This window comes from Telmatherina bonti (genome assembly GCF_933228915.1).
Source record: "Telmatherina bonti genome assembly, chromosome: 6".
NCBI lineage: Eukaryota > Metazoa > Chordata > Actinopteri > Atheriniformes > Telmatherinidae > Telmatherina > Telmatherina bonti.
In genome coordinates this window covers 10,885,462-10,898,160 of record NC_136624.1, presented here as the reverse complement: position 1 = coordinate 10,898,160, position 12,699 = coordinate 10,885,462, and the positions used below count along the sequence as shown (strand labels likewise).

Here is a 12,699-nt window from a genome sequence, read left to right as displayed (position 1 = left end):
CCTTTTATCTTCTTGTAAACTTCAGCAGCTTCTATTCACTGTGAATATGTTGATTTTAACTCATGCACGTCAGAGTGATCCTGTTGGTCTGAATAAAGGCAGATTGGAAAGTTTAATCTCATATAAAAGGGTTCTTCAGTTTGTCTGTTATGGCCCTGAGTCCTCTGGTCTGCAGGGCTTCTTGGAAATGGAGAGACTCCGGAGTCCACAGCTGTTAGGCTGCCATCCCTCGGCTCCACCTGTACCACCTTGGATCGGGATTGGTGGATATTGGTGCAGGCTCCGCCCACATTGGTCACAGATGATGACACCTGCCTATTTAAGGACAATCAGCACCGTCATTCAGGGCAGCTGTGTCTGATGGTGACACTTTGGCACCTCCGGTTTGGCGTCAACAGCCATAGTATAGCAGATTTGCTTAGATTGGTTTTTGGCTTTTCTTTTGTTAATTGCTGTCTTTGTCTGAGTTTTGTTTGGTCTGTGGTTACAGAATTTTGGTTTAGCTTTTGGAGTTTTGTTAAATAGTGGATTTTGCTCCTGCCACAGGATGTTTTAAGTTGTACCCTTTAGTTTTCTTGGTTTGAATCATTGTAAATAAAACCCCACCTTTTATTGGAACTTTTAGTTGCCACTCTTTTGTGTTACAACCCCCTTTTTCCCCTAGACAACACTGGGATTGTAACATTGTCAATGGAACCATCACACAAAAAGGTCAGGTGTGTCACTGGGTGTTTCTCAATTCAGGGTCTGCACACTTACAAGTGCGCAGACAGCGTAGGCAAAGAAGCGTCCTACGTCATCTGCACACACCGAAGTGTGCTTACTGCCAGTAAAATGAGACAGCCTATCTAGTGTACGAGAATTACCCATAGTGCCATTGGCATATGTAGTTGCCTGGCAACTACATATGCCAAGTTTATCTAATTACTGATCCCATTCTTCCACAAAAAGACACAAAAATATTGTTAAAACGACAGAAAATGGTACCAGTAATTTAACTTATATTTATATTCATTTTCCTTTGTGATTAAATGACCAACATGAGGAGGAGGCGGTTTAAACGAGCAACCCTCTGGCTGACAGCTCATTCTGTCAAGATGACATAAATTTCAGTGAAATATAATCCTTGCTAGACGCATATACAGTCGTCCTCATATGTATTCATACCCTCCCATTAAAGAAGGAGAAAAACAGCTGCCTGGGGAAAAAAAGCTGAAATTGACAATAGTAATACTAAATAAAAGTGTTATGAAAACCATGACATCATTTTTTTTCATTCTGGTTCAATAGAAAGATTTTTTAAAAAGCAAACCAATATGATAAATAAGCTGTCCTCCCAGCTTTTCTGCTGGGACAAATATGTGTGTGTGTATATGTACATAAAAATAAATATATGGTCTGGCTAGCGTGGTACCTACACTAGCGCTCTGCTGCTCATTCTTTTCTAACAGGAGCGCAATGAATTCTGGGATAGGAGAGGGCGCATAGGATACATGTCTTGTATCCTTCATTTTAAGCTAATCTGGAGCCAAACAAAGAGCAGATTTGAATGGTTGACTCGATGGAGCCTTTGAATTGAGACAGCACTTGGTGCGCCACTATGATGCATGCAGTCAACGAATCCACACTTGAAAGTGTGCAGACCCTGAATTGAGAAACACCCACTGACTCACCTGATCACCTTATGGGTCTTTCAGGTCATTGTCATCTGGGTCCTTTACCTGCCTGACCAAAACTGTGTTAGTCAGAAGATCAATTGTGTGAGTTGTTGTCTAACCTCCTGGAGAGAATCAAGGCTGCTTGTTTATGCTGGAAACATGATGCCCAAAGCTAAGTACCAACTCCTCAACTCATCCTCGTCATCAGGGACACCCTCTAGTACCAGTGTTACAGCTCCCTGCCAATCCAACTAATCACTGTCTTATTTTGTATGCAAATCCCTGTGTGCCGTTACCACCTGAGGATTGGCTCTGCTCACCACACCCCTGTTCCCTGCCTGCTGATTGGACAGTTGCCTGACCTATCAACAACACTGTAGTCACAGTGGAGGGAGATTTAAACCAGCTGCAACCATAGACTGAATATAAAGAGATGGACGGAGCCTCCATGATGTCACCCATTGGTTTCTGAAGAGCTGAATTGAAGCTCGGTGGGTGGTTCATACCGTCGCTATCTTGGCAGAGTCATGCGCATCATCTCGCCTGGAAAATACAAATAAGGACAAAGAGGTTGAGCTGAGAAAGGCGCTCTGAGCGTCATGGGGGATGACTGACATCGAGCGAACTCCGAGCTTTCTGTAGCTAAGAGCTAACCGAGCTAACCACGAGATAACAGGAGCTAACCAGCTAACAGAGGTAAGCGGGCTAAAGCTAAGTCACGTTGTTAAACCGGCTAAAAGCCGCGGTTGTTCTACATTCTTCTTACTTGAAGCCGGGGATTGGTATCTGTCAATCAAAAGGACACGCCCCTAAATATGCTGAACTTTGAGATTAAATTATTTTTAAACGGGCGAGTTAGAAAAAAATGTACTCCCCCCACAGTTGTCATGAAGATAAACCTGACTTATAAACCGAAAATGGATTTTTGAACCAGGCTGTAAACATGTTTATTTCTGCTGTGAATTTGGCCTTTTTAACATGGGAGTCTATGGGGATTTGTTCTGTTTTGGAGCCAGCCCCTAGTGGATGAAGGGGGAACTGCAGTTTTATGCACTTCCAATTAAGCTTCACTTTTAACCACCGGAGGTTGCCGCTTGGCTGCAACTGTGGACTCATTGGCAACTGTTTGGCACAGACAGTCTGTCCTGGGCTAGCAATCTGTGAAGTTTGAGTGTGTGTGTGTGCACGCGTTTGTTGGTGGTAATTTGTTTGGTTAGTAGAGTTTTGTTTAAAAAGCTGCTTGGTTTTGTGTTCTGTGTTTATTTCTTTTGCTAAATAGTCTTGTTTTTTTCAGAGTAAAAGTAAAGCCCTTTTGGCTTTCTTCCTGTTACATTTGTAAATCGTCTTTTAAAGCCCATATGGCTGTTTTTATTAAAGTTAGAATGTGTTGGGCAAGTTAAGGATTTCTGTTGTATTTGTTTGTAGTACTTTTAGCTTTTAAGCATAGCTATGAGCTGCTTCACTTTCTGTTTGTTTTAGTTTAGCAGACTAGTTTTTGTTTGTCTTTCTGTCACACACATTTTGTGCCTTGTTTTCTTTTTCTACTGGCTGGTTTTATGAATTGTATAGATGTTTTGTAGCTGTTTTTTTAAACAGCTTCATTGAGCCCAACACTAGTAATATTGCCACCATTTGTTTGTTCCCATCTTCACGTGTAAGAATAAATTCTCAGCACTTTCACATTAACACCTGTCCACAGTTCTCATTTGTTACGCTTCACATCTCCTTGCAGAGTTGGGGCGTAACAGCCGGGTTAGACCCCATTTTTCCCTAAAACTGCATTAATTCTAGATTCAACAAGGTGTTGAAAACATTGCTGGAAGTGGCATTTGATGTGATCTGCTGCTGCTGTAGACAATCTGCTTCAAGGTTGGATGTGTTGTGTGTTCAGAGATGATGTTCTGCATATACTAATTGGAACCAGTCTTTATTTGACTTCCTGTTGCCTTTCTACCATCTCCCACCAGTCTGCCCATTTTCCTCTGACATCCACCTATTTATTTTCTATACCCACTTGGAGCCTATCCCAGCAGCCTCTAGGCAATAGGAAGGTTGCACACTGGACATGTCCCCCAGTCCACTGCAGATCTGACATCTTCAAGGCATCTAAGGGCTTCACTAAAATATCTTTTCTGTCCAAACTGTTTCAATTACTACCCTTAAGTGTCCTTTGTCCCTGAGAAGCGGTCGCCATGGGATTGAACCCAGCAAGACCAGTCAAGTCATGCAGTCATCCCCGTGGACGAATAAAGCTTCAAAACACTCTTTATTCTTCAGCACATCCTTTCTCTGCTCTTATTGGAGGAAGGAACAGATCAGATTTTGTAAAAACTCATTAAAGCTTGTATAGGTAACAAAAAGTAAATCTCCTTAAAGTCTATTTATATTCTGTTATTTACACAAAGAAGAAAGTGACAATTCGTGGTATTCCCTAGTGTTTTCATATCTGACAGGAGCAGAGGAAATAAATCAGAGAAAACGATGCGGCATCAAGTGTCACAAAGAGAAGGCAGATAATAACTGCTTTAAATAAGATGATAAGAATTTATGGTATAAAACAGAGAGGGGACAGAAATACATCGAGGTAGAAGGTGGTGAAAAGTAAGAGAAGGGGTCAGGTGTGCTGGGTAAGCCCTGACGTGGGGTAAACCCACTGAGACAGGAAGCCTGACAGAAACCTTCCTGCTGCCTCAGTAACTCACGATAAGTGTTCATGTGTGTCACCTCTACTGTGATTTCGCTGAAAGAAGACACACGCAGAACAGCCTTCCAGCTACGATGCAGTGTGATTTCCATGGAAGCCCATCTTACACAGGGAGGGTGGGTGTGCACGGAGTCATGTGAGGATTCATTAAGAATGTCCATCTTAATCTAAATGATCTGATAAGACTCTTTCTGATCCTCCTTTTGACCTGGTGGAGAGTCAGGGATTTGGCCTCTCTCTCCTGGTCAGCCCTCCTGCTTGACCCTCTTGTGACTGTGATCAGGTGTGAGTATTGTGAATGTTGTCCGAACCACCTGGTTTCATGCTGGTAATATCTTGAATGTAGAAGACACATCAACATCTCTTTACCCATCCATTTGTTTTCTTAACCACTTAGTCCAATTCAGGGTCATGGGAAGCTGGAGCCTATCCCACCAATCATTGGGCGAGAGGTAAGTACGCCCTGGACAGGTCACCAGTCTATCACAGGACCAGCACAGAGAGACAAACAACCATTCACTCACATTTAGTCCTTGGGACAATTTAGAGTAACCAATTAACCTAACATGCATTTCTTGGGATGGTGGTTACGTGCATCACTTGTACAAACTTGTCATCCTGTTATCTCCAGGTGGTTCCAAGTAGCTGAAGTGGAGATCTGCCTAGCCTGGGCTCTATTGGCTGGTTCAAATTCAGATGCTCCAATCAGCACTAAAGACCACCCTTTAAAAGAGCAGCACCTGGAGGCCATCAGGCTCTTCTGTTTTGCCTGTGTTTGTTAATGGCATGGTGGAACAGGTATGTGGGGAAGCATGAGGACCAGGTAAGTTGGGGCGCTCTTTACATTTCCAAACGTAGAAAGCATTGTATAGACACACTAGGGCTAGAGGCTGTTGCCACCCCTTGTAAATGTTTTGGTCAAGCTGGTTATTAGATCAGTTAGATAGGAGTTTATTTGGTTTTGTTTTGGTTTACAGGTACAGTCTGAGTTAGGCCTCGTTTTGTTTTATTGTTTTCTTTGATTTTGGCACAGCCTAAATGTCCCATCCTCTCCCACAGGTTCCATAATCCTGCCATATCCGAGACCTGTAAATAAACGTGTCAACCCTCTATACTTGTCTTGTCTCCCTCTGTGGTTGTCAGGTTGCACCCCTCCCAGGGGACGTAACATGAATGTTGTCCGAACCACCTGGTTTCATGCTGGTAATATCTTGAATGTAGAAGACACATCAACATCTCTTTACCCATCCATTCGTTTTCTTAACCACTTAGTCCAATTCAGGGTCATGGGAAGCTGGAGCCTATCCCACCAATCACTGGGCGAGAGGTAAGTACGCCCTGGACAGGTCACCAGTCTATCACAGGACCAGCACAGAGAGACAAACAACCATTCACTCACATTTAGTCATTGGGACAATTTAGAGTAACCAATTAACCTAACATGCATTTCTTTGGACGGTGGGAGGAAGCCATGGTACCCAAAGAGAACACATGCATACATGGTGAGAACATGCAAACTCCACACAGAAAGGCCACTGCTTGAACCTCCCCCCAGACAAGGCTCAAACCAGTGACCTTCTTGCTGTGAGACCACAGTGCTAACCGCTACGCCATTGCCAGTCCCATGTTTTCGCCTTCTGCTCAATTTCTTTGGAAAGTTTGGATTGGGATGTGGTTTTACCATCCACCGGGGCAAGAAAAAGTGTGTTCATGCGCTTGTCTGAAGACCCAGATTTTCTTGATGAATATAAAGCACAACTGATCATTTTGATTATGTTTTAATTCTCTGTAACACTAGTTAAAGAGAAGTATTTGGACCTTCTGCAAAAGCTTATAATTTACTGAGAAATGTAAAATCTTTTCACTGTCTGTAATTGGTTGTGTTGATATTGTTTAAATGGTGATTAGTTTCTTTAACAAAATGGGCCCATTGATCTCCGCAAATCTATTTTCAAGATGGCTGACTTCGGTCTTGGCTTTCCCATGCTATATAAAAATAATTGGGCATGTAATGCAAAAGCGATCTCCCCTAATCAGCCAGTTATTGACTCATCCAACTTGTCATTACTCACTCAGACCTCTCTGTCCTGTATCTTATTTTCTTATTTTAAGCCTCCAATGGATGGTGGTTATTCTCAATAAATCCTTCTCAATTTCAGTAGGACCTTAAGACAAATAAAAGCTTCCCTTTATCTGTCTGACGTTTCCCCTCACATACCTTTTCAAGTCCTGCAATGGATTGGCGACTTGTCTAGGGTGTACCCCGCCTTTCACCCAATGATCACTGGGATAGGCTCCAGCTTCCTTCGACCCTTAACTGGACTAACCAAAGGGTGTCAGCTTCACTCCTCAAGGGCCACAATCTTGCAGGTTTTCCATGTACCCCTGTTCCAACAAGCCTGACTCAATCTGATCAGTCACTGTGCAGAACTTCATTGTCTGTTGGATCCATTTCATGGAAGCCAGGTGTGTTGGAACAGGGATACATGGAAAATCTGCAGAACAGCAGCCCTTGAGGACTGACTTTGGACACTCCTGGACTAAGCAGTTCAGAAAATGTCTGACTGACTGACACCTTTCCACTTCAACCCTTTCCTCTGTGGACTCTAAAAGGGAACAGTCCTCTGTGAAAGATGTCCATATTGGTGAATCATTTGCCTCATATGCCCATGTGCAGTCCATCTTTTATTTATCTACAAATCACTTCTTTCTTTGTGTACAAACCAGGAGGTGTGTCAGAATTCTGCCTCTACTACTGGTGCTTTATGATTTCTTCACTAGCAGTTCATCGTCTAAGCATTTAGTGTCTCAATTTGTAAATTTATTTCTTACTTTTCATAAGAAGGATGCTTGGGCAGATGACTTCAGTGTGGAGATTTGGATTTTTTTTTTTTTTTTTTTTTTTTTTTTTTTTGGTGGAGATTTGTGATGACCTCAAGATGTTCTGCTGTGTGTTTGGTTTTTTTTTTTTTTTTTTTTGGCATCATCCTATAATAGATGATTACTCCAAGATATCCACCTTATTAAACACATACTGGCTCTGTTTTTAGCTAAAAGCTGGTGTTTGGAGGAACGGATGCCAAACAAGATAGCCGAGTAATACAGAAAAACTTGGATCATCTTCAGAACTTCAGCACTTTTAAATGCATCTGACATTTGGTGTAAAATGTGTTTTCAGTAGTGTGAGGAAGCAGATGAGCTTGATGGAGCAGATAGAACAAAGGATGAAGGGGGAAGATGAAACCATCAAGAACGGGATGGGTTATAATTAATGTAGATTTAAAAAGTTCTTTCACGAATGAGATGACTGATGTGTGGAGAGGTATTTAACTATTAGGGAGGTATTTTAAGGAGCAGTCATGGCCAGAAGTACAGCTGATTACATTTCTATATCAGAGAAAGTACCAGCAGAATGCCTGATTTATCCTCATCATCACTTCTGTTTCTTGTGCGTTATTCCTTTTTATGAAGGGAACATTTTACTTCTCACAACTCCATGATGGTATTTAGGGCTATAGATACATTATACACACGTCCACCATCATGTCCTCACAGCTTTGTTACCGTTATCTGTTTCTCCTCCTCTCCAAGCCATTTCAGCCATCTCTGTTCCTGCTATACTTTTTTTTTTTTTTTTTTTTTTTTTTAATTGTAAAACTGCATTAAGAAGTTCAACTCTTTCAATCCCAGTCAACACGAAGACATTCATTACTCAGGACTGCCTCAGTTGTCAGATCTTGAAGCGATGTATCAATTGGTAATGCACCATAAAGGCTTTATCAATTCATACATCAATATTGATTAATCATTTTTAAGGCAATTTTGAACAAAAAAAATCAATTTAAATATAGTAAAACAAAGAATCCTGATTTTTACGTGGAATAATTTCTTTCTCCCACCACAAATAAACATGCAAACATAAAGGAATAAACAAAACATCAACAATGCAGTGTTAAACACAGTAATTACTGGTTTAGTCAGAAGGGTCCATGTGGAAAGTTTTCTTTACTAAAGAATTTTTCAAACTCCATAGGATACAGCACGTTGGTAGCGTATTCAATGTTTTAGATGCTCTGTATAATAAACTGAACTGACACAGTCAGAGCAAAGACAGCCCTGGTATGATTGCTAGTTGTGTTGTATATTTATGAAGGTTATGAAATTGCATAAATTTACTGAACTATAAATCCAACATCCAGAGTTTGAACAACTCAGTTCAAATCTGCTGCTTTTGAGTTGATTAACTCACTCAACCATCTCAGCCCGGGTACAGTTAAGCCCCCCGAGGACTTCCAGATTTCTTCTTCCATCGCAGAAGATGCACTTGTCTGGTTGAGAGGATCATGAAGCATTCCCTCCATTGCCAGACTAAATCTCCAGTTATGGTCAGCAGGGGTTCAGCCTGGTGAAGGACTGTTTTCCTCACCAGAAGGCATCTGACAGTTTACTGAGATCTTTTCAATGCAGAAATAATCCCTCATAAATGTGGAAAAATAGGGCAAAAACCTTCTCCTGAAGTTCCCAAGACATCACATGTCAAAGAAGCTATCAAACCCTGACATATGTAATTTTGTAATGTTTTCATTTGTGTACGTTTACTTCCACAGACAGTATATATGGGCAGAAAAACAAGGAAATAGTATCTGTTTGGACATTGTGTCCTTATCAAACATGCGTCCCATCTGTCATGCTTTGTCACAGTACTATTTATTCCCCAGTACAATAAAAATAAAAACTGCTTTAAATAATTGTAAAAGGCTGCAGGTTAATTTATTTTTATATTGCAGAATAGGAGAAAAGCAGACTGTATCTTTGAAAGACTTTATCCCCTGATGGAAGCTGAATTAATAAATACTTCAGAGTGTCTGACAGAGGCAGTGTGTTTACTTATCAGAATGTGAGATCGTAATAAATGCTTAACAAAAAGGCAATTTTATACAATAATTTACCAGTTTCGTGTCTTTTTATTTGTCCCAAAGCAGACACGGTGAGGGGACACAGTTGCAAGAGGAACATAGTCTGATAAACCCAAATAATTAACACTGGTAAACAAACTGCTTCTTCCGCTTCAGTGGCTATGTTTACATTTGAGTTATAATTCCTATTTAATTCAGAATGATTCTGCTTTAAACTGACAAAAATGGCCATGTAAACACCTAATTCCTAATGCAAAAGTCTATTCATAATCAAATTTATTTTCTGAAGTAAGTGGCTGGTTTATTCACATTCTAAATCTGAACTGATTAATTCTTCTATCATGTAAACCTTCATTCCCCTCTGAGTTCATTCTGATCATTCTGGACATGCTGGTTACCATGTCTCTTCTAGATGACGCTCATATTCCACTCGCTGTTTTGTCTGCAGTAGTCTATCTTCCTTCTCCTTGTTAGCTGCTGAAATAAGTGAAGTATGCTCGTGTCGAGCTGGTGCTTCAAAATTATAATCAAAATAATGTCGAAACGAACTCTTATTATGTAATTTTCCGTGTTATGACCAAAAGACAAAAAGCAGGAAGCGAACTTTGTTTGTTTCCAGCAGACGTCAATACATCACGCTGTCCAATTAGAACCCTTCCCAAAACGCCACTCCAAAGTGGAATTAAGTAAGGAAGTGCTTCCATGTAAACCTCTATTCGGAATTATTATTTCCATGTAAAATCGTAGGAGAATAATGTTAATTCAGAATTATTTAATTCCAAATTATTAATTCTGAAATAAAATCAACATGTAACCGTAGCCATTGTGTTGATTTTGGTTGTTTATATCTTCAAAATGATAGATGGTTACTTCAGGGTGTGTCATGCGGCCATCGAAAAGCAAAGGACTTTGTAAAAAGACAAAGAGAAAAGAGGGTTGTTAACATTTGGCTGGGTTGAAAAGGCGCTGTGTCACGTCATGCCATCATGAGGAACCTGCAGAATCAGGAGAGCTCTTCTGATTGGATATAAATGAGGGACAGTCAGTCTGATCCTATCTGCACAACCGTTTATCTGTGTTAATATCTTTGAGCCATGTAAAGCAAGTTTCTGTTTGTGTTTACCACTGGAAAGCTTTCTCCCAGTAAAGGATTAAATAGTCTGAATGATTGACACGCTGTTAGTGGTAGCAACTGAGACAGACAGATAGATTTTCATTGAAATAATTACATCTCTGAAAAATAGCCATCAGCTTTAAAGTGATTAATAACCCCTTTACAGAGATACACACACACACACACACACACTTACCATCAAACTCAGCAGGACCCACTCCCACGATGATGATTGACATGGGCAAAGATGCTGCCTGTGGAGGAAGCAGAAATGCAGTGTGAGCACTAACAGTTTTTCAAGAGGCATACAGCTCACCATGTCTAAATTTTTGGAGTTTGTTCAAAGAATATGCTACAAATCAATAATTTTTCCTAAATTTTCTGTTCATTAACGAAAGTTTACCTTTCCACTGACCTCAGAGGAACAAAAAACAATCCCACAATTATTGCTTCAAATAACATCCACAATGTTGTGATCACTGGCAACAAGCTGAGTTTAAGTGTTTGTCATTATTGTTGCTCGATGATAAAGTGATTCATGTACTCAAACAAACTGAAAACAAAGCTCCTAATCCTTCATAAATTTTAAACTTATTTTCTTTTTCAAATATGTTATCAAGTCAGGTAACAGTGAAGTGTGATTTCATTTACAAAAACTCTTTATATTGATGCAAACTGTTTCTCCAGACCTCATTTCCCACTCAGACCCATAAAGTCCAGAAAAACTCCATCACAATCCTGTTAATGCAACAATCTGAGGGTGTAACTGCACGACAGTAAAATTCTTCTCAACTGAGTCCTGCTATCGAATTACATTTCTTGACTGTTTCTTTGGTTTGAGAATGAATTCATATTGTATTTCTGTTGAAAGAGAAGGATATATCATTTAAAACCCAAAGATGAAAATGAAAATGTCTCTGGTTATAACAGAGAAATCCCCATTAACACTCATGTTCATCAGACTAAATTGATTTTATTTTGGCTCTTTTCAAGTCCAACTTCATCCACATATATCATATAATTGCCTCTATTCATTGCATCTGTTCAACGGGGGAGATGAGTCCAATTTGAAGAAGCATCTGATACTGAAAAGCTTTATCAGTGGCCAGAAAAAGCTGGTCTGACAGGCAGCACAGAATTAGTAATTATGGAAGAATAACAGGCGCTGAACATCAGAGAAATAGAGATTAAGGTCTTACAAACCCGGACAGGACCCCAAGTAACTGCTGTGTAACTATGTCTTTAATAACAGTCTAGGTATAACATACATTGAGCATCATACCAGGGATGGTCCTTTCGAACAAAATTGTCTAAGATTTCTGAAAACAAACTCATCTAATATGAGTCCAAAACTGATGGGTCAGTTTCATATGAGCCTGTTGTATTTTTCTCCGTGAATCTGTGGCCAGAGACAACTTTTCACCGCAGCATTCACCCACGGCAACATCAACATTATTAGTCAGATGTTTTTTTGGTGGTTCATTTTTTTTGGTTCTGCAGGTTTCTGTTATCCACTAGCATCAATTTTCACAGTCAACATTATTCACCCCCACTTCAAATTAAGTTGATTGACCAAATATACTTACTAGCAGCTGTTTGAACCATTTAAATAGCTCAACAAATATATCATAAATGGTTTCTGCATGTTCAATAGAAAATGCTACTTTCAGTGACTATTGCAGTCTCAAAATGATCCAACTTCTTCATGACAAGCATTTTTAGTACTTTGTAGAACACCCATTTGCTTTTATAAGCTGCTGCAAACATGGTGCATAACCAGACACCAGTGTCTAGGAGCATTCTTGTGGAATCTTAGTCCATTCCTCATGGGCAAAGGTGTCCAGTTCAGTAATGTTCTCTGGTTTGTGTGCTGCAATTGCCTTTTTTGAATTGATACCGAGCTTTGGTGGACTTTTGAGGTATACTTCGAATCATTGTCCTGTTGGAAGGTCCAACAACGCCCACACTTCAGCTTCCTCATAGATGGCATCACATTTTTTCTTAGGGTTTCCTGATTCTTGACTAAATCCATCTTACTCCCCACAAGCTTTAGGTTTCCAGTGCCTGAGGAAGCAAAGCAGCCCAGAACATCACTGATCTACCACCATGCTTCACTGTCTGCGAGGTGTTCTTTACAGTATATGCTTCTTCCTCCTCCAGATAAACTGCTGATCCACAAGCCCCAAAAGCTCAAGTTTTGTTTCATCACTCCACAGAACATCACAAAACCTTTTTGACTTATTTATGTAGTGTGGAGCAAAAGGAGATGACTTTTCTTGTGCTTTTGGGTCAGTAAAGCCCTTCAGT

General features: G+C 40.3%; 1 protein-coding gene across 1 annotated transcript in view; it reads right to left on the bottom strand.

Moving 5' to 3' along the window:
- The window catches only part of LOC306757746 (copine-9-like), a gene marked incomplete at both ends in the record, with an annotated part of 209,250 nt that overhangs the window by 4,945 nt on the left and 191,606 nt on the right, over positions 1 to 12,699 (bottom strand). The window contains one exon of the mRNA XM_079242872.1: positions 10,589 to 10,646. Within this exon, the coding sequence (XP_079098998.1) occupies positions 10,589 to 10,646 (58 nt within the window). The remainder of the gene's footprint in view (positions 1 to 10,588; positions 10,647 to 12,699) is intronic.